This window comes from Excalfactoria chinensis, chromosome 5 (genome assembly GCF_039878825.1).
Source record: "Excalfactoria chinensis isolate bCotChi1 chromosome 5, bCotChi1.hap2, whole genome shotgun sequence".
Taxonomy (NCBI): Eukaryota; Metazoa; Chordata; class Aves; order Galliformes; family Phasianidae; genus Excalfactoria; species Excalfactoria chinensis.
Window position 1 is genome coordinate 29,115,292 of NC_092829.1, and position 21,148 is coordinate 29,136,439.

General features: G+C 37.0%; 1 protein-coding gene across 31 annotated transcripts in view; it reads left to right on the forward strand.

Annotated features, from left to right (window-relative positions):
- The window catches only part of GPHN (gephyrin), a 240,785-nt gene that overhangs the window by 127,681 nt on the left and 91,956 nt on the right, over positions 1-21,148 (forward strand). For 17 of the 31 annotated variants that reach the window (XM_072337092.1, XM_072337096.1, XM_072337095.1 and 14 more), the window contains exons 5-7: positions 2,354-2,392; positions 15,188-15,282; positions 18,948-19,014. In XM_072337092.1, coding sequence (XP_072193193.1) covers positions 2,354-2,392; positions 15,188-15,282; positions 18,948-19,014 — 201 coding nt within the window. The remainder of the gene's footprint in view (positions 1-2,353; positions 2,393-15,187; positions 15,283-18,947; positions 19,015-21,148) is intronic. The other 14 variants (XM_072337125.1, XM_072337093.1, XM_072337115.1 and 11 more) reach the window with 1 other exon arrangement.

Here is a 21,148-nt window from a genome sequence, read left to right on the forward strand (position 1 = left end):
GCATAATGAAATTTACAGTTTGGGACTTTGGGAATTTCTGCCTTTTAGGTATTTCCCTTGGAAGATCTCTTCACAACAGGTAATAGGGAACTAAACTAAATTAAACATCAGGTTAAGGTAAAATAATATTGAAAACATTGTTAGGCATGCAATTATGCGATTCTCAGCCTTAATTTATCACTTTTTTTCTGGTCATGATTCACTACAAATAGTTTAATAGACGCTTAATATGGAGAAAATTAACAAAAAAATCGTAGTGAAGGCAGCTTAAAGAAATAATAACTAGAAGACAACTGCTAATTTGCATTTAAGATATATCAAAAATTCAGTCAGTCCTTTTGGCATAAGCTATTTTGGAATACCAAAATAACTCTGTTGGAATAGTTTATTGTTGGTACTAATGCTTACTAAACAGTAGAAAATTTCTTCTTTGCTCCTTGCCTGTTGTGCAGGAGAGCTTTCAGCTATTAATCAAAAGTGAACTGGATGGTAACTGTGCCTGTACCTGCTTCTGCACATTCCTACCACCTGGAACAGTACAGGTTCTCCAGCAAAGTGTTAATTAAAAGAATTTGAGAGAAAAACAAGGCTATATAGTCACTCAGGTATAGAAGTCTTATCAGATATTGATTAGAAAACAGTACATTTTTAACCTTCATTCAGACTGTTTACAGTTATTTCAGCTTCCATGCTCTTTGTGCATATGCATATATTCATTTTCCCAATTGTTTTGTACGGTGAATACCAAAATTGGTACTGAGGAGCAGACTGCTGTATTCTAATTCATATTGATTTTTAAACTTCTACTGGATGTATAAAGTATGTTTTTTTTCTTCCACAGTGGTTCTTGAAGATTAGTTTGTAATAGCTCATTTTCATTGAGCCTTGAAAGGTCTCCCTTTGGAGATAAGGTGATAGCGATTTTGCTGTTAATGCGGTTCAGCTAACTCTAGCTGCTGCTAGCCACAAAATCAGGAGTTGGTAAAACTGCCAGGATGTGCTTGTGTGCTCTAAAATATGTTCTGCTTTGTAGTATCACTACCTGCACTTTCTCAGTCATTTATACTACTTTGCTCTTGGCTAGTTTACGCCTTCACTAGTCATATAATTTAAATCTCTTAGCCTCCTCTGCTTACATTTTCTGCTACTGTGTTCCAAGCCCAGATAGTAGTGTTTGATACAGGGAAGTTTGGATATGGAAGAAATTTCTATTCTATGATTTCTACATCTGAGTTTATATTAATCTCTACTATTCCTGTGCCTTGCTTGGCTGGAAGGCAAATGAATGGCTGATACCCAGAGGATCAGTATGAATAATGAAGCCTGTTCCTACCGTAATGTGTTCCTAAAAAGCTTTGTTGCTTATGAATACGTAGCTATACTGTCTTGGTGACCTTTCCAATTCATAATTCAACAGGGCATATTAGTCAGTACTAATGATTCCTTTATTGTGTCTGAGCTTTTTCACGGTTTGCACAGGAGGGAGGAGTTTGCTTCTTGTTGTGTGTTCTTCCCTGATTACAATGAGTGTAGGTTTTCAGTATTAGTATTAGAAGTTAATAGATAGGCAGTTAATACAGTAATTACACACATAATACAGGCTTCTAAGTGAACAGAAATTGCTAGCAAAGTGATTCCTGTTTGCTTTCCTTTTGGTGACTAGGAAGACAACCCATGACTGAAATGACAGATGAGTTAAATTACTTTTGAATTTTGAAATAATTTTGAAATTATTTTTGAATTTTATTACTGCTGTTTTCTCAGTTCTTGCATTCTAAGGTTGATTATGTGTTTCTGAAAAAGAATTTATTTACAAAAACCAGCCATGTTTAGTAACAGAGTGCTCTGTGCATCATAGGTTGGATTTTTGCAACTCTTGCCATAGAATATCCCACAAGACTTAAAAGACTAAAGCTATTCTGTATGGCGTGGATTTACTTAGGCCAAATTCAAACACGAGCCTACACTAGTGATGAGTAACAGTTGATAACTTATTCACTTTGTCTCACAAATAGCCATCACTGGCTAATTGGTATTCCTTGTCATCTTCACAAGCTATTTTCCAGTGGATATGGGAATGAGCTCACAAGACCATTCCCTTTCCCCTCTTACACACCTTGTGCTAGAGGTAAGTGTGGTTTGGGGAAATAGGGGTGGGATGTCATGAGATGAAAGTGAATGTGGGCTTTTTTAATCTTTCAAAAACCTCAGTAAAGGCATGTATCTGGGGATGGACAAAGACTCAGGTGAATTTTCATTTTTTTGCCCAAAGAGGTTACCCAGTCCTAAATTTACATGCTTTCCTTGAACTGGGAGTTAGAAATCCCTTTTCTCTTCTGTTTTTCTGCTGCAGAAATTCCCAACATTCCCATTATGTGGGCTCCAGAGAGGGGTAAGCAACATCTTCAATCCCACCCAACCATTTCCAAACTAATTCTTTGCTAGTATTTTTTTGCTTTTTAAATCATCATCAGAAATAGCTCTTAGATGCATTTTTCCCATTTGTTTGATTTTCTTGTGGATTCTCATATTTTTGTTTTATAGGAAGGTCCCACGGCCTCCCCAAGTGCTAGGGTCAGACTCATCTGCTGTTTCCATTTGTGTGCTATTCTCCCGTGGATTTTCATGGTTCACTCTGTTGATCTAATCACGTTATCAGAGGGTGAGCATCTAGATTCTTGGGACTTTTTCACTCATGGTACCTTAAGTTATTGCAAAAGCACTGTCACCCTGCTGCCTTGTCAGTCGGTTAACAGGCTTATGTTTTATCCTTGCTGACAGCTGCATCCAATTATTCATGGGCATTGGTCTTCTGCTACCTTGCCTGTCTGGGGACTGGCTGGCACTCACTACTTTCTCTTCTCTCTACTGCTGGCTGTGTGACATTGTCCTCCCAAAATCTTGGCCCTTTGCCTGACTGTCTGGCATTACCTCTTGACTAGCTAACTGCTAGACACTGACTATCTGCTGCCCTGCCCATCTGCTGAATGGCATGTATTGCCTCCTTATTGTCCCTTACATCTGATTACTCATGGGCGATGGTTTTCCACTGCCACGTCTCCCACTTTGAGTGCCTGACATCACCTTCCTGCTGAGTGCATCTGCTGACTGCGGAGCTGTTCTTCTGCTGCTTGGCACACCTGCTGTTTGGTACTGCTTTATCAATTTGCTGAATGTCTGGCATTTTCCTCCTGCCTTTCACATGCTTCTTGATTATAGTGTCCCCTTGCTGCTCTTTGAGTCTGCTTACTTACTGATTCTTGCTCTTTTGCATTCCTGTCCACTTGCTTTTATGCCTGGCATTTTTGTCACATTGTCCTGCCCACCTGCCTAGATTTTATTCCTAAATATGTATCAGTCTGAAAAATTAAGAAAAGTAAGGAATGGGGGAAAAATATTGTTTGATTCCTTCATTATCTGATTCAGTTCAACATACCAGCCCAAAAACTGATGTCAGTACCCACATCCAGCTTTTTCATAGATCTGCTTACTCAAATCCCTCTCCCTCCTTACAAAAAACAAACAACAACAAAAAAACAACCAAAACCAAAAACCAAACAAAAAAAGCAAGCCAGCAAAAAAAAAAGAAAGGTCCTAAATCTTACTTAATCCTTACTCCATCACTTCATTTGATAGGTATATTACTGTTTACTAATGCTGTGTGAAGCATCAAATTCAGCACTGAAACAAATCACTAATGTTATATACTGTAATTCTTGCAGAACCCATGGAAGGTAGGTAATAACAGGGGAAAAAAAAAAGGCAAGCAGTACGTTACTGAGGCTCAGAGAGAATAAGGGCCGAATGTTGAGCTATGCCCAACAGACACTGAATCAAAGAAGCTAAGTAAGAAATTTTACAAGTCTCTTATTTGGAAGCATGAGTTTGTAGCTGACCTAAAAAAAGGACATTGGATCAGTATGTGGTTACCAAACTGCAGTGTGGTCTAGTTGTCGCTTCCCACTCTGCTGAACTTTTGGTACTGGAAGAATATTTGGTTACTGGCTTACGAAACCCTTTTTGTCACTTTTTCACAGATTAAGAACAAAGACTTGACTACACATATAAGATCTGTGGTGAGGGTTCACAAATCATGGACAGAGCTTACTGCATGAAGTACAATTTTCTGCTTCTTTTATTTTAATACCACTCACTTGTCCTCTGTTCTCCTAGTTCTGTAACCATTTCTAACTTACTGTGTTTGTAATTTAAATCATGCTTTTGAATCCAGTACTAAGTAGAAACTGGAGTAAATACTCTCTCATAAAGAATCCTGTTGTAATTTCATGATAAAGTCTTCCTACACTTAAAATAATTGTCATATCCTATTAACTTAAGCTTTTAAACTCTCGATATATTATTATATGTTATATAGTATACATTGTCTTCTTACTATCTTCAGAGATACATTAAATACACTGACTGATGTCAAACCCAACCAGTAAGCCAGCACCCTTGACTTGGTACATCTTCACTTCTGCCAGACTATCTGTTGGCTCTGAGAGGTATCCTGTGAGATCATAGCTTGCTTCTGACACAACCTTGCCACTGGAGAACAGCTCCAAGTGTGGAAGACAGACTCAGTGAGAGACAGCAGGGATTTTCTCCCCGATGTCACACTGAAACCTCAAAATCTGCTATACTGCTTTGTTCAGCTCCAAGGAACTTCAGGACAATAACGACCTTTTGGTCTCCTAGGCATCTCACTCTTAGTAACTCTTTCCTATTTCTCCAAATATATTTTTTCACAACTTTGCAAATTCTTAAAAACAACAGGCTCGCAGTCTCTCACTTCCCACCAGCTTCTCACTGTTGAGGGTTCTGGGTAAGAGCACATATCTCAGTGGCAATTCTTGTTCTGAAAGGTTTAACTCTTGATGTTACTTTGTCTGTTTTGCTTCTTTCCTAGAATGTTGTTTGAGAACTGGCATCAAGTGAGGATGTTAGAAGAGAGGAGAAGCACTCACTCTTGCACTATAGGGCTACTGGACAGTTCTTGACCTCAGTTTCTTGCCCCAAGAACTGCAGGTCATATCATCACAGGTGTATCATTTCAATTAATACATTTTCTCTAAATTAATGTTATCTCATAAAAACAGCTAGTTTCCGAATAATATGGATGTATAAATTTTAAACAAAAGGCAGAAAAATTCTGAACTGAAGATAGATGAACACTGTGCTTTTCCTTGAACATATGCATTTTTCCTGGTTGAAAATTGTGCCTTCTGGAAAATAGATGTAGTGTTGACTCAGGCAACTTCATGGCAAAAATGTCCAAGGAAATGGGCTTTTCATCTGTAGTGATCAAGCTATGGTAAAAATAGTTCAGTCATTTTGAAAAAATATATATTCAGTTGAAAGAATGTATTTTCTGTCTCATAAATTTGGCCAGGAGTTTTGGGGGCTACAACTTCCTTATCAAGAGTGAAAAAAATGAATAGCTAATTGCCACTTTTCTATGAGCTGACTTGTTAATTTCTCTCAGATAGATTGATATCTATTGCATACGGAATTAATACATGAACAGAAAACCCTAAAACTACAGTCTGTCTCCAGCACTTCTACACAGAGTGCAAGTTTCACATTGGTGATTCCAAGAATGAGAAGGACAGAGAAAGCAGATTTCTTTGTCTCCTGGGAACTTTGTTTCCTGCAGCATCTTAAAGAGAAGCTGCTATTAACTCATCAACACTCTTTGCAGGAAGAAGGTAGTTTTCTTTTGATATCTGAAGCATTAGTAAGATGGACTTAACTACCCTAGCTGGAACTTGTGCGTTTTTCTCAGATAATAGCTTGTCACATAGCTTGTCACATTCTTAATACAGCTTAATATTTTCCCCAATAATATTTTATATCCTTGTTTCGTTTCCTTGGTTAAAAAAAAAAAAAAAAAAAAAAAAAGGATTTTTTATTTAACTGTTCAGACACATAGCATGTCTGATGTCTGATTTTTTCTTAAGTTAATATTTCTAGAGCTATTTGTGGTTGCTGTTCTCTGAATGTGAGCACATTGCTCTGGTAGTTATAGGAGGCAAACAGACATGGTCCATCTTTGAAAGCTATTGCAAGACAGTTGAATTATGCCTTTAGATCTTAAAGCTTAAAATGATAAAGTCCAATGATAGGTAATGGACTGAATGTGTTCTTTAGTTATCATCTGTCAATTACAGGGCAATAAAAGCACTATGAGTTTATCCTAGGAGTGTCATGTTTCATCTTCTCTAAGAAACTTTTTCATCTAATTATGTCCATGAGAATCTTGGAGAATAAAAAAGAATTATTCATGCCTGGAGTTAAATAATACCGTACAGGAAATTGTTAGAGTCACTTTTGCTTTCAAAATCTGTTCAGTTTTTCAGTTCCAGTGAGCACATCGTTCACGTATATCTACATCAGCAACTATTCAGGCACTGGACACATGAATTGCATTACTGGATCTCACTGTTTTTATGAGTTTTTATGTTATGGCATTAGTTCCTGAAAGCTATTATCGCCATACTTCATCATTTACTTGGATAGTGAAAATATTATTTAAGGCAATCTTAAGAGAAGGTGCTTTTAGTAATTCTTAAGTTGTCAAGGTAAATGCTTGAAAAGTTATCATTCAATACACATTCACTGCATTGTACTGTAGAAGATGCATTTCAGGAGAGATTTTTTTTTATTTAATCTTCGACATTGATGATTTTAGACCTAAAATGTTTTGAAGGAGGTATGGCAAAACCTCACTGGAGTTCCAGAGGCAATGTTTATACTTCATGGAAGGTAGCAAATAGTAGGGAACAACAGACAATGTTCCCGCTGTTCTCAAAAGCACTACAAAATTTTTTATTTAGAGAAGTAAAATTGTGAATAGACTTCCAGTTCATTCAAAGCCAAGGAGACCGGGCAGTTTCTTAGGAGGAAGTAGTATAAATTTCTGACTGTTGTCTTCACTCTTTATGCATGCTAATGAGGATTTATGAATAATAAGTTTTCATCCTGTGGTATCATACCTATGTAAAAGGGGTGGTTTTGTTTCTCTTCTTAATTCTAGACTGTACTGCTTAGTACACTTTAAAGCTAGTTTTGAATGAAATTAAGATAACTCTACCCTGTTTCTTTGATATAGGCAAATAGTCTGGAATTTTAGTACATATAACCACATCTACAACACAGAGTAATTTGTTAATGCAGCACAGCTCCCTAGCATTATTTAGTGCTCATTACATTGTCAATTCCAGTAATTGTAGAATTCTTACCGGTGTTGATTATTGTTTCTGCTTGTTTCTCTTATTTCTTCTCCATGGTTCTGTGGATAGCTGAGAACAAAATTCTCAACAAAATTGATTTCAGTTGAAGAAGGCAGGGTCTCTGAGGAAAATTACAGTAAATATTACTGGGTTTGATCTTTATTATCTTCTATACTCCTAGGTAAAAAATAGCAATATAATTGGAGTCCAACAATTAAACATATTAATGGCTTAGTCATGCTGAAGTTATTGAGGTATTGTCAGAGGTACCTCTGCCTAGCAGTTGCATTTCTTTTTTGTGTGCACAATGTAATTGTTTTGATAGAATCATTGGTGATACTGTTTTATAAACAGGAAGAATATGGAATTAGCTCCAGGCTTTAGTATCTCATGCCGTAGGCATTAGGTAACAACAAATGTTATCACGAGTTCCAATAAAGAGAGTGAGGAGGGTATTCGAAGGCAAGTCACAAGCACTAGGAATTATGGATTCAGGGAAAAACAAGAGTTTCTATTTAATCTTATCTATCAGCAGTAATTGCTGTGACACTTCTGTTCCTGACACGGGTAAATTTTGTAAGGTCATTCTGTGAAGTGTGAGATCTTGCTGGCAGCAGAGTCCTTGTGAATATGCTGAGAAAGCAAGCAACTTCAAATCAGTATTCCTGTGCTGCAGACCTATTGTCAGTGGAAATGTTATTGATGTCTGCAGATACAACAGTTTGCAGATTTCATTTTTAGTTGACTACTTTAATAAGGGTTTCATCCATCTTTGACTGTACTTTGGTTTGAGATGGGAGAAGAGAAGGAAAAGGAGCAAGTAATCATGTTGAAATTGATGGAATAAGCCACCATAAATCCATTGACAGGTTTTATAGACCCACCCAAGCAGCACTTGTGGATGGCTTGTTGCTGAGGAAACAGTGGCTATCAGGCTGATACTTTTAATGTAAATATGGACAGATTCATTTCTGTGGGTGTTAATTTTGTCCAAAGCTCTAGAATAACAGCTACCACCTGTTTCTGGGATCCACCCTCTACAGGAGCAGCTCTTTGTTGCCTTTGGGATCTAGGCATTGTTGTGGACTTACATGGTCTGTAACAACTATTTTGACATCAGGAAGAAAGCAATAATTGTGTTCGTGTCAAAACTCAGCCACTGTTCAGTGTATATCTGGCTGCAGCACCCCAATGCTATGTTAGGGCCATCAGTGGGCTGTTCATTGTTATCCGGGACCTGTGATTAATGTGATTACAAGTCATATCACCCTGACATACTCCTGGACCTGACCAATCAAAATGCATACTTCATTCGCGTTAGGAACCTTATGCAACAGATGCACATCTTCTGTGTACTTCTGAATTCCAACTTCTCTTTGGTCGTGGTAGCATATTCCTTTCTTGCACCATAAACACTGGTGTGTTCAGTATTAATAATGATAAATTCTGCCAGTTTGCATGAGAACAGTAGAGGGCTATTTTTGTCTGTACGGTACAACTGTAAAAGAACAAAGGATAGTCCTCTGGCAAATTCTTTTAGAATTCCATATTGGTCCTTGGCACAAAAATAGCAGGGCTGAGATTATTTAAACTATCAATTCTGGGTTTGATATCTTTTGTGCCTTGATAATATTCCCAGAGTTGCTCTGTCTGATTGTTAATGTACTCTAAATGGTTTGAATTTTAGTATGAGTTTTTTGTTGAGGATACTCTTGTAGCATATTGGAGATGCAACAATGAAAATTTCCACGTATCTTGTATCTTAAAAATTATTTTAAGACCTTCAAATTGTCTTCTGTATGGAAGAACTGATACGAGTAGCAAAGATGGCTTATATCACTAGGAAGTTGCTGACATTGTTGAAGTCTGAGTGACTTTTATAACTGCCTCAGCTTTGGTTGTGGTGCAGCAGTACTATATACAGTAACATTTACCCATTTTTCAAATTAACTGAATAGTCAGCCAAACAAAGTTGATTTTGGAGGGCATTTGAGAACATGGCTCTTGTTAAGCTTCCATCCATAGAAAAGATATGGAATGTCATCACAGAGGATACTGGGGGCATAGTGCAACAAAACAAAAATTCAAGAAAAGACAGTATGATGGCATGAATGAGTGATTGAAAAGTGATGCTTATCCAGTAACTTTCCAACACATTAAGAGTAACAAACTGCTGCAAGTTTTATTTGGTATTGTACTAAGAGAAGAAATTTATAACTGAATTTTAGATAAGAAGCTGTAATCAGTCTAGTTCTGTGTAAGCTCTGTTTTCTCTCCTGCAAGATGAGAGTGAGGAAGTTGATGATAAGCTCCAGTTGCTGACTTTTGAAAAGGAATTACTGCCACATGAACTCTCTCCAGCAGAAGTATACCAAATAACCTTTAAGGTGGTATCTCTTCTGCAAGCTGAGCGAGACAGTTTTTGTTACTCATATACACACTACTTATACATCTCATTAACAGACATGACTGAAAATTATGTTGCGCTTTCAGCTGAACTATCTCCATACAGATTCTTCATCCATTCTTCTGAGAGGTTTGACCTTGTGGTCTGCAAGTTTTGGTGGAGAGAGCAGATAGTTATTTGTTTGATTTGACATTTTTAAGACTTTCGTATAAAGTGTAAAACCCGCAATGCAATAATATGTTATCTATGCTAATTCTATGGCCTGTTAAGTGCAAATTTGTTCACTAATTTGCTTAAATAGCTTTATGATATGCTATGCAGAATCATATATTTGAAGTTTTCCAACAGAAATAATACTTCCTGACAGATCACCTTAATTTAATCAAATTTATTATGACTTCTCAGTCTCATATTTGCATTTTAGTTGAAAAGATAGAACTATATTACTCTCCTGATACTGCTGAAGGGTATATAAAATTATGTCTCAGATCACTACTTACTGGTAAGAGGTCAAACTTCACCATGCTTAATACCTGAAAGAGAAAGATACGGAGTTTCTGTGCATTTCAAGAAGAGTCCTAGGTGTTTTAATTAAATCAGTCTGCAGTGGGTATATCCTTCACAAGCTGCCTGGAAGGGCTTTCACCTAATGTAATTTATATGAGGGAACAGAAAGGCAGTGAAGCAGCAGAGAACTCTCAAACCAATTGGCAGTAAGCCATCTGTTAAGCAACCACAACTACGTCAAAGATATCTAAAAATATATCAGTTGGTTCGGGAACATAATGCTCTAACTCCAATAAAAAGACACTTTGAATAATATCAAAAACATGTTTCAGAATATGTTGGATTTGTTCACGTAGCAATGAGATATAAAAGAAATGTTCTCATTGACGTTGCGGAATCCTGAAAAGTGATAGTTCAAAATGATTATCTAATTGTTAATGCCACTTCTCTCAGGAGCAGGCACTTCATTTCTTCAAGTCCCATTCCCTCTTTTTCTGGTTCCCCCACAGTCTGACAGTGGTATAGAATTCTGTCTTCTCTTTTATTTCTTATGAGCTTTTCCCTCATGTATTTTCCGTCCATAGTGCCTTGTGTAGTCTTATTTCCATCCTACTCATTCCCTTGCCCTTGCTGTGCTCTGTAGAGGAGAAGGTGCCAGTGCCATGGCTCCATGCAGCAGAGAAGGGCTCACTGGTGGTGAGGCTACCAACAACTGTGTTGCAGTATTTTCTTTTACAGATTTCTGAATTTCTTGTCAAACAGGGAAAAAGTCATGAGAGTATGGCATGTCTTAAAACTGAAAACCATCAGATATTGTAACTTAAAATGAAATAATATCTGTTGGTAAGTCTGTCACACCCTGAAAACATCTGCTTACATTTATATTAGAATGCTTCAGTTTTGTCCATTACTGTAACATGTATGTTATTTTTTTTCTGTTAATCTGCTCAGGACATTTCTTCCCTTTTCACAGTCTGGCAAAACCCCAGTCATCCTCTAAATCCTGTCAAGTGACTGAAGAAAACTGGGTTGTGCTATAAGGTCTTGGCTTCAATAAGCTAGGTGCTTACCTGATGATTTTGTCTGTGTAAGTATCATTAAAGGCATCTGAAATTGCCCATGGAACAAAGTTTTACAATCTTAATTCAACCTTGTCATAGAAGTGGTAAAACATGGAAGAGCTGGGTCACTGTCAGTTGTTAACAGGCTGCCTCTGTGCAGACACTGGTGCCAGGCTGTAACTCCTGGGCTGTATGGACTTTCTGCATCTCTCTTTCACCCTTCCTTCAGTCTTGAAAGATGTTTTAGAAAACTTGTCCAGCAGCACTTCAGTACACTTTTAGGTGGAACTAATAGACCTTAGGGATAGATACAAACTGTCTGCAAATCACTGCAGCGTCCTTAAATTCATACATACATTTGTGTACGTCTTGAATGAGCTTCCTGGTGTGATTGATGGTGATTCCATCTTCTCTATGCCACACGTTTAAATGAAGTGTTATTTAAATAAAGTGTTAGCTAAGGACATTCCAAGAGTGGACTCTTTAGCAGTTGATTTCAAGAGCAGATGTCACTGTAAAAGATGTTTCCTTAGCAGCAGCCATTTTGGTTGCATCTGTCCAGCTAGACTGTAGGAAGCATTCTCCTCTCTGTAGAAGTCTGCCTGCAGAAATGAATACAAGCATATATATTTTGAAACAAATATTTTTAGAAACTAGTGTTGAGGGCTGTACTGCTACTTGGACTTTCTGCCCTTTCAGATTTTGCTGCTGCTTAGTTTATACATTTTTAATAATCACATTGGCTGCTAGCAGTGACATTTTGTGAAGGTCATTTTACTTGTGAAGTTAGAGAATGGACTTGAATTTCATTGAAGGACTCCCAGAGCTGCAGGGTCATTGTTTGTGGAACTCTTTTGCATCTTGTACTACCTTTGAAGCCTATTTAGAATTTTAACTAATGATATCTTCAAAGCGTCACTGTGCTCAAGGGCAGAAAAGAAATCTCAAAATGCACTTTATATTTAAAACTAGTTTTGAATATCTTTGAAGCAAGGCATTAGGTGAAAATAAAGGGCATAGATATATACTTATTGTGTATGCACACATAGAGACTTCCGTGTTTCACCAAGTTTTTCATTGTCAGCAAAATGTCCCTTCAACACTGCAGAGCATTTTTCTTCAGAATTTTTAATGTGTAATTGCTAATTTAATACCTCAGTGGGTACCTTTTGGCATTCAGCCTCAGTGCAGATATTTTAATTTTGCCCATATCATTTCTAGCCTGCTTCTGGAAAAGCAGATGCCATGTTGTAGAGCTTGTATGTATATTTTGGGTGTTTGTTTTTTTTCTTTTGTTCTGAGTGGATTTGCTGGAAATAAGATACTGTGCTATCAGCTACCAAATTGAGGTTGTTTGATTTTGTATAAACCAAAGATCCTGCTTCCCACAGTAGCAAATACCAGGTTTGCTTTTTGATAAAATATCTGACAATTTACTTGGTACTTGTTCTGATGCCTTCTGATACTGACATATTTCTCTAAAACACATTAAATTGTTAGTGGTAATATTTGAAAATTGCCAGTGGAATATTTGTACTGTTTTGTTTTCTTTTATTTTTCTCATTTATGTATTTCTTCCTGTTAAATTTTCTTGCTGTACGACTACTGGCATGGGTGTCCAACCTTTTGGCTTGCCTGGCCCACACTGAATGAAAAGGAATTGTCTTGGGCTGCATAGACATTGCTTGCTCTGAAAGTAATGCCTCCTATTTTATTTCATAGAAACTACTACAAAGAGCACAATGACGCTGTTTAGTAAAGCACATTCTCAGCTACAAAATACTGTTTTTCAATGGACTCCTTACCATTAGCTATGCATTTGTGAACTTGGGCCTGCGTGTTCTGCTTCTCAGAATCTGCAGTAGCAGAGGTGATCCACTGTTAAGGTCACCACTGCTGAAATGCACCATCCACCACCTCGCTGTACTCACATCCACGTTTGGTCTCCGTAAACATCCAGCAAGCATCAATGAATGTCAGTGAGAGCAATTTTTTTCCCCATGCATCTTTGTTTCATACACTCTTTCATGTCAGATGCCATCTTGTCAGATTGCCCATCTGCTGCCATCTGTCACATGGCAAGAAAATGTAATGGAATATTGGTGGGAAGATTCAGCCTCTCCTGCTATACCACCAACATCTACCTTTGACATTGTAGGATGACGTCATAAAATAGGAGGCATTACTTTCAGGGTAGTCTTCATAAAATATATAATATAGTTCCTCTGTATAACTGATAATTTATTTTTTTAATCTCTGGTATTTTTTATTCAAATCAAAGAAGAAAAACATAAAACTAGTAGGACATTTGACTTTGTTTTTGCAAAACAAATGCATCAGTCTTATTCTATGGAAGTGGCTGCAATTCTGACTGAGTTCTCAAGGTCTCACCAGAGATTTTTGCTGAAATTTTCTCTGCCTGTGCAGAAATTTTCTCAGCGTTCTTAAAGCTTATTCTCAAATTTCTTTATCAAAACAGATTTTTTTTTCCCCGCTCTTCACAGAACTGTGTTTAGCCAGTGTATCAAAATTCATAAAGTTATTTCCCCTAACTTGAATTAGCAATGTACTGTGCTCTCCCTGTGCCCTGGTTTTAGCTCAGGCAGAGTTAATAGCACACTCGTGACTTGACTGCTGTGAGCAATTGGTATGCACCCAGTATTGGGTTGAGCCGCTCAGGGGGGCAGAGCTGCTGCCTTTATAGTGCAGGGTGGGCTGGGCTGGACTGAACTGTGCATTGGACATGCCTGGATTACTGGATCATTTTCATAGGGAAAAAACTTCTAAGCCATGTTTTCCTTCTCTGTGACATTATTTTGTAAATTGGAAGCTTCTCAAAAGTATTAAGATCTGATTTGCAATGTAATCTTTCCTACAAAGTCATTTGTCTGGATTTCTTCCTTTGTATTCTTTAACATGTCAAACTGCCAAGAATATTTAGCTTATTCAGTGTCCATACATTTAAAACACGTTTTTTCTGTCTTGGTAGCTGTGCCATTAAAGCACAGTAGTTTGGCTGGATGTTTTACAGTGGATTTTGTAGTTTTATGAACATTGTGAACATTTTAGTTGTGACAAGTAATGTAGAATCTTGAATTACAATGGGAATCAAGGTGATTCAATGAAAAGCACCCACAGCAGTATAAACGGAAAGAGGGTAGGACTGTAACCTTCCTTTGAGGTATTTTATCCAAAAATAAGTTGGAGTTTGGGAAACCAGAGCAGGTTGGGCATTTAAGAAAATTTGTGTTAGAGAGACAGAAGTTTGTGAACGTTCCTGGATAATCATTTCACAGCTGATATCCTGTATAAGAAAAGGACTTACCACAGAAGAATATTCAGACTCTGCTTCCAGGCTTCTCAGTGCCCACAGCATAGAAACTGCTTGTGAATAAAAGCCACCAGCCTGTTTGGAATTGCTGTTTTGCTGACATGATCAAATGGGAAGGCGTCAGCCCCTGGCCATTATCATCACCATTTTACTATTTTCCTGCTTTCCTGCTACGTGGGTTTCCCTTTGCAATTTTTCTTTATTTTGCTTTCTGCACAGATTAATTTATCCTTCTTGAGCCTGGGAAAATCTCACCTGGAAAATCTGACAGACTGGGGAGAAGGAACAAATCATTATATATGCAGTGTACTCTTTCATTCTTCACAAATATTCTTTCCTTTCTGCTAGGGGGAGTTGTTCATGTGGTGTTCGTTAGTATTTCCTCCATATATGAGGTCTTGACTTTTAGAATTTTCTGTAGGTATCCTCACAATAAGTGCAGCTAACAGTGCTTCTTCCCACCCTCTTGTCCCTATTTAACACAACCAAGAGAAAATTCTTCACCATATTCCAGTGCTGAGAGTGTATCAAGGACATCTTTTGGCTCTGAAGCAAACAAAAGATTTTCCTACCAAAATTTTAGTTTATTTCATATTTTTCTAGTCCTTGTTGTTTTTCACTCACTTTGCTATTTAATCTTTGATTGCAGGCCACTAAAGAAGTAATAGAGCGAGAAGCCCCGGGGATGGCCCTGGCAATGCTGATGGGGTCACTTAATGTAACTCCTCTGGGCATGCTGTCTAGGTAAGAATATTTCCTTCAGAATATGAAGTGAATTATTAACTTAGAAGTGTAAAAGGTAGTAGGATGACCAGATAAAAATAATTGAAGATTGCTGATGTTATCAGGACTGTAAGGCTTAATTTTAGAGAAGTGGTCATATTCCAACAACAGTAATTGCATTCTCTTTATTTTCTCTGTAGTCTCTGTTAAATACAGCATCTTTCTGTATTTTCTGTGCTAAACTATTTGTAATATTGATGCATGCTGTTAAACAGCTGTCTTTGCATCCTGGAGCTGTGGCATTTCAGTTCGAGTGAAGAATTCTTCTGTAGGTTGTTCATCAAGTAATAAAATGCAAAAAGAAAAAAAAAACAAAAACAAAAAAATCTTGATAAATATAAATGTATTGTTTTTCGCTTTAATCTAGTATCAACAAAAGCTCTCTCAACGTGCTTTCAGGTTTAATACATTGAATCATAAATTTTAGTATTTCTTGTTAAATAGCATCAGATACTCCCCATGTTCCTGTTTACCAGAGACACCTGGTTGTTGTTACCCTGTATTTCATTTGGGAGCTGATTTTTCAGGGTTGTCAGAATTATGCATTGTTTTCCTATGTTAGATTTATTAATATCAATATATTTTGTAATTTAGTTAGTGCTTGCCTGTCATTTCAAGCTAAGGGGCTGTTAGTGTTTTTTGTTTTCTCATTGCATAATAAGAACATAAAAATAATTGCATCAGTAATATATAACAGAGACACTTTGGAATCTGTCTAAAACTCTGTATTCAGATGCTTTGCTTTTAAAGTATTTGAAAACTTTACATATCACTTCGTGTACCTTAGATGACAGCATTACCAAGGTGATCTTCAGATTCCATTAGAACTAGCAAATGTTTTCATTTTTCCATCTGACATAATTTTTGATGTCATGATTTGTGTATTATGAAATTAAAGTATAGCAAAGCTATATCAAAGAGAGGAAGAGTTAATTTACCCATTGTTTCTGATGAAGATACTCAATTAGGTGACACTTAATAACCTAGCTTGATTTAGGATGCGTTGTGATCAGTGTGGCTGAAAGGATGTTTTAATGGTAATGGAACCAAACTTCTGGGCTGCAAGCTGTCTTCCATCCATACAGCAAGAAAATATTCCTTAACCTTAAGGTACTTTCAGTAGTCATTGAAGACAGTGGTGGAACGTAACTCCTCTGTAAATCTATAATGAAAATGTTTTTTCATATGGATACTGCATGCAGTCATGTTAGACCTGTAAAAAATTTCCCGTGAAAACCTTTACTTCAGGTCTAAATGTGATTAACATACAAAGGGTCAGTATCTTTATAATGCTATTCAGATAATACTAGGTTAAGCATGTGCACTATGGAGTTTTTTAGTGAATTCTTCTATCCCAAGTTTGACTGTCATTGACTTCATTTTAAAATGGAGCTCTTACGGATACTTATGCTTATTTACCAAAAAAAGAAAAAACATAGGTCTTCATTTTGCAGGGTTAAGGTGACACTTTTGTAAATCACGTGCTGTTTTAAAAATGTTGGATCAATCATGTTGAATTTTATCACTTGAACTTTTAGAAATTGTTCTAAGTTATTGGCTGTCTTCCTTACCATGGGCCAGAATTAGAAAGTGGTAAATTATTTTGTAGACTACTACATTCATGACAGACGAGAAGCCCCTCAGATGCTCATAATGGGGATCCAATTCTGAGGTCTAGCAAGGAGTGTGCTGGATCACAGACCTTTCAGAGTTTCCTGTTTCTTTGTGTCCCAAAATTATCTTATTCCTTACCCAAGCCAATTACTCATGCCATTCCAGTCTTTACTGAGGCTTTTCAAAGTACTCCCTGTCTTGCACATTTATTCTGCTTTTACAATCACAGTTCATTCCCTGGAAGGTGTTCTCTCTTACACTTCTGCTTCTGATCTAAATTTTCGTCTAACGTGTTTGTTTTTTCTGTCTCTCTTACTCTGTTTTTCCTTCAACTCCCTTGATTGTATTCCATTTTTTCCCTCAACTTCCCCATGTTTTTTTAGAAATTTCTCAAGGCTGTGGTTAACGTAAGATCTGTAGCATCTATCTGTTGTTCCCCATTTTGAGGACGATCATTAACTTCTCTCTCAAATTACAGTAAATGTTCACATAATTGTGTGTTTTGTTGTGAACACACAATTTTTTGCAAACTTGCTTTTAGAACCATAAAACAGAACATTTTACATGTTCTCATGAGAAATTTTTGGCAACCCCATTTCTGTCTTTAGCCACTAGGAATCTGTAGTTCTTCAGTGGAAATTTCCTGTTTCCCTTAGTTTTAATTTGTCATAAACTACAGTCTGGCTAACACGACAGTAGCACATGATCGTTTTTCTTTAACTCAAGCTCTTTGCTTTATAGTGGTAAAACGCTAGTCAGCTACCAGGAATTTTTAGGGCCTGTATTGTGTAAGGAGCGAGTGCAGGAAGACTGGGGCTTGGAGTCAGGGAGTATTCAAGCTGTCAGTTGAAAATAAGACTTCTCTTTTAGTTGGTTTGACTAGAATATCAGAGGTTAATCTTGTGGCACAAAAACCATCTCTGTAGTATTTAATTGTGTGCCTTAGGGCAGCTGTCACTAAAATACTTGTTACTTTGCTTGAAAATGCCATGCTACCACTAAATGAAAGCATAAGAGAAAATCCAAGGAAGTCAGCTACTCAAGAGTTTGGTAATATCCTGTCAATATATATATTTTTTCCTTTCTTTACTTCGGTTCATGTTTTTGTTTGAAAAAGAGACTGCTACAGGTTTTTTCCATGTAACTTCCATATTGCTGTGGTTTGCTTTTCACTCTTAACCTTTTTCTTAGCTTTATATCTTAGCTCTGTTTTTTTATCACTCTTTTGGTAAACAAAAAAATTGGGAGGCATGTGGCTTTTCCTCCAGATGAAATCTAGGAATGTTGGGGGTTTTTTTTGGTTTGCTTCCTTAGCTGAAAGGAAGAACAGTTGAGCTCTAAATGACAGAAAGCTTAAGAGGAGCCCCTTCAACACGTGTGTACAATATCAGCGCTGCATCAAGACCAAAGAAAATCCCTGAAGACTTAAAATAAAATGTTGCATCTTCAGTAGTTTTCTTCTTCTTTTTAGAAGGAGTAGCAGACTCTTAGGAAGAATTAGACTTGAACTACTTAAGTGTAATTTTTGCTTCAGAATTACTTCCTACTGTGCTTTTCTTATGCTGTATCTTAAAAAATAATAATAATGAAAGAATATGTGTTTGAATTAATGCAACCAGCATGACTTAGTTTTCAACCTGTCAAGAGAAATTGTGTTTGATAACCATCAGTTATCTTACCAGGGAACTATTTGCTTGAGCAAATGGGAACGATATCTAAGAATGTGTTTGACAGAAGTAAACAACAGAATTATGAGTGCTACACAAAACTAGAAGATGGAAATCTAGCTGGTGTTTACACTATCAATTAAATGTCAGAATTTTCCATCCCTTGCCAAACACTTTTTCACCTTTTCCTAAGCTGTTTTGTGAGAACACCAGCAGCAAATATAGATGTCAGAAATTGATTTGACAAATTCTAGTAAATTATAGGATTTATCTTAAATGTTTTCTTCTTTCTACAGTGAAGAAAATTGCCTACAAAAGTTTCACTGTGGATTTCTTTCTTTTCAGACCTGTATGCGGAATCAGAGGGAAAACTCTCATAATAAATCTGCCAGGTAGCAAGAAAGGGTCACAGGTAAGAAGTGTACTTGCTGATCTTCTACTGAGGACTGATGATAAGTACCTCCCATTGTCCTGAATGGTAGAAAGTACCTACTACAAGAAGTTTTACAAAAGTCAATTGAAATGCATATTTACAGAGTGCAGCATCCCCATTAGTCACGGACAATACAGTTCTGATTGAAAGTACTGTGCAACACTACTTAGATTGCAAGAGAGTGCTATCTGTAGTAGGCAGCATTAATGAAGACTCTAATGGTCTCTTACACTTCCTTCTTGTTTTCCAGTCAGCCTGTGCCTGATCCCTATGTTTTCTACTGCTTACAAGAAAGTACTCTTTCACACAGAAGTAAGAGGAAGGCCTAGTGTATTGTAGAACTTACTGGAGAGTTAAGAATATTTCCAGCTTTGATCAGCAAGAGGGGAAAATGGAGCATAATTTTTAAGAATATGAGAAATTTTAACATTTTGGATATGGGTATCAGACTTGACACCCTTTGTAGTTTTTCTTCTTCCTACATTTAACTCAGTTTGGACAAGGAAGTTAGGATATATGTTTTTATTCATACTTACTTTCTGACTGTGTTATATTAATCACATGTATATATTACTATATTACTATTCACTAGTGCCATTGTTATATATTGCTATTGAAAAACTGTGACTATGAGAAATGAGAAGTTTGAAAAACATGCAGGTGACAATTCTAAGCAGCCGGTATCAACTTAATGTTTTAATTCTTTGTTTCTGAAGGACAGTCTACTCAAACATGTGCCCAATACACACACGTGCTTTTTCTTGAAAGGGGGAGATTTACTTTTTCAGTGCATGCAAAGGACTTATAGACCCTTTTTTCCCATATTTTTGATGTATGGGATTTTAAGTTCATGCCTCAAAAAACTGTAAGGTAAAGCTAAACATCTGATAAAATAGATAGCTTTGCCATATGAACACTAATTTCTTGAGTATATGGCTTCTTTGCTTTTGCTTTCCGGTTACTAATCTCAGATAAGATGGATTTAACAGTTGATGTCAGGTGTGCCATCCTCACATGGCAGTCCTTTGCAGAGGCTCTGCAACTCACTATTGTCTTATATAGTTGCATGAACAGTACCACCTCTTTCTCATTTAAGTGAGGTCTCCTTTTGGGAAGATGCTTGATTTTCAGATGCTTGATTGCCAACACTGCAGTGAGCATCTGTGTCCATGTACCTTCCTGGCCGCTTTTCTAGGATTACTGTGATGCAACTTTTCTGTATTAGGATATAAGAATATTTGCTGCCACTAGTAGCCTTAAAACATTCCCCTGTACCAGGGAGGATCAAGGTACTACTAAGTATATTTTAGTATGAAGGAGAAAAGAATGGCAAGAATAGAAAAAAAGGTGGAAAAGAAAGTAGAAAAAAAGGTGGAAAATTATTTCACTTTTGAGAGGCAAAAGGCCTTACATCAGTAATTTAAAATACAGAATCTCAACTGTTCAATAAAACTCGTTCATATGTCTTGATTTTCCTGCTGCCTGTTTATACATTGCCATGTACTTGTCTAAAAAGGAACTATTTATGCTTCATATTGAGCAAGTCCTGGTGTCCATGCAAAGATCTGCTCTTTATTCTTTTGACAGTTCAGATGATCTTCATCAAGGTGCTGGCAGTCATTGTGTTATCCATTTGGAGGGGAGAGTAAAGATGAATGAATTAAGGGTGTATGTCCAGATATTCAATTAGGTACTTTTAGATATAAGAAGTCAGGGAGTGTAGGATGATAGACCTGCTGTCAAGATACAGCCACAGTGCACAGCTAGAGTTCAGAGGTTGTGGTGGAGTATGGACCATACCTGACATAGTGGAGCCTGGATAACTCATTGAAAAAAAAAAAAAAAAAGAATGCCACAATTCCTTCCACATCTGTAGCTATTCTCCAGCTTTTCAAAAGCCTTTCGTCATTAGAATCAAAAAGTCAGAGTGTTCACTTCAATTGCAGCAGTCTCTGTACTAGTGGTCTTTCTTCTCTGAGAGAATTCAGATAATGTAAAACCTGATTCAGTGCATAATTATCACCCATTCCCACAACAGTGAAGTCTGGCCTAATACCCCTAGAATAAATGTCAGCATGCATGTTTATGATGCTTGTTGCCAAACTATCTTCTC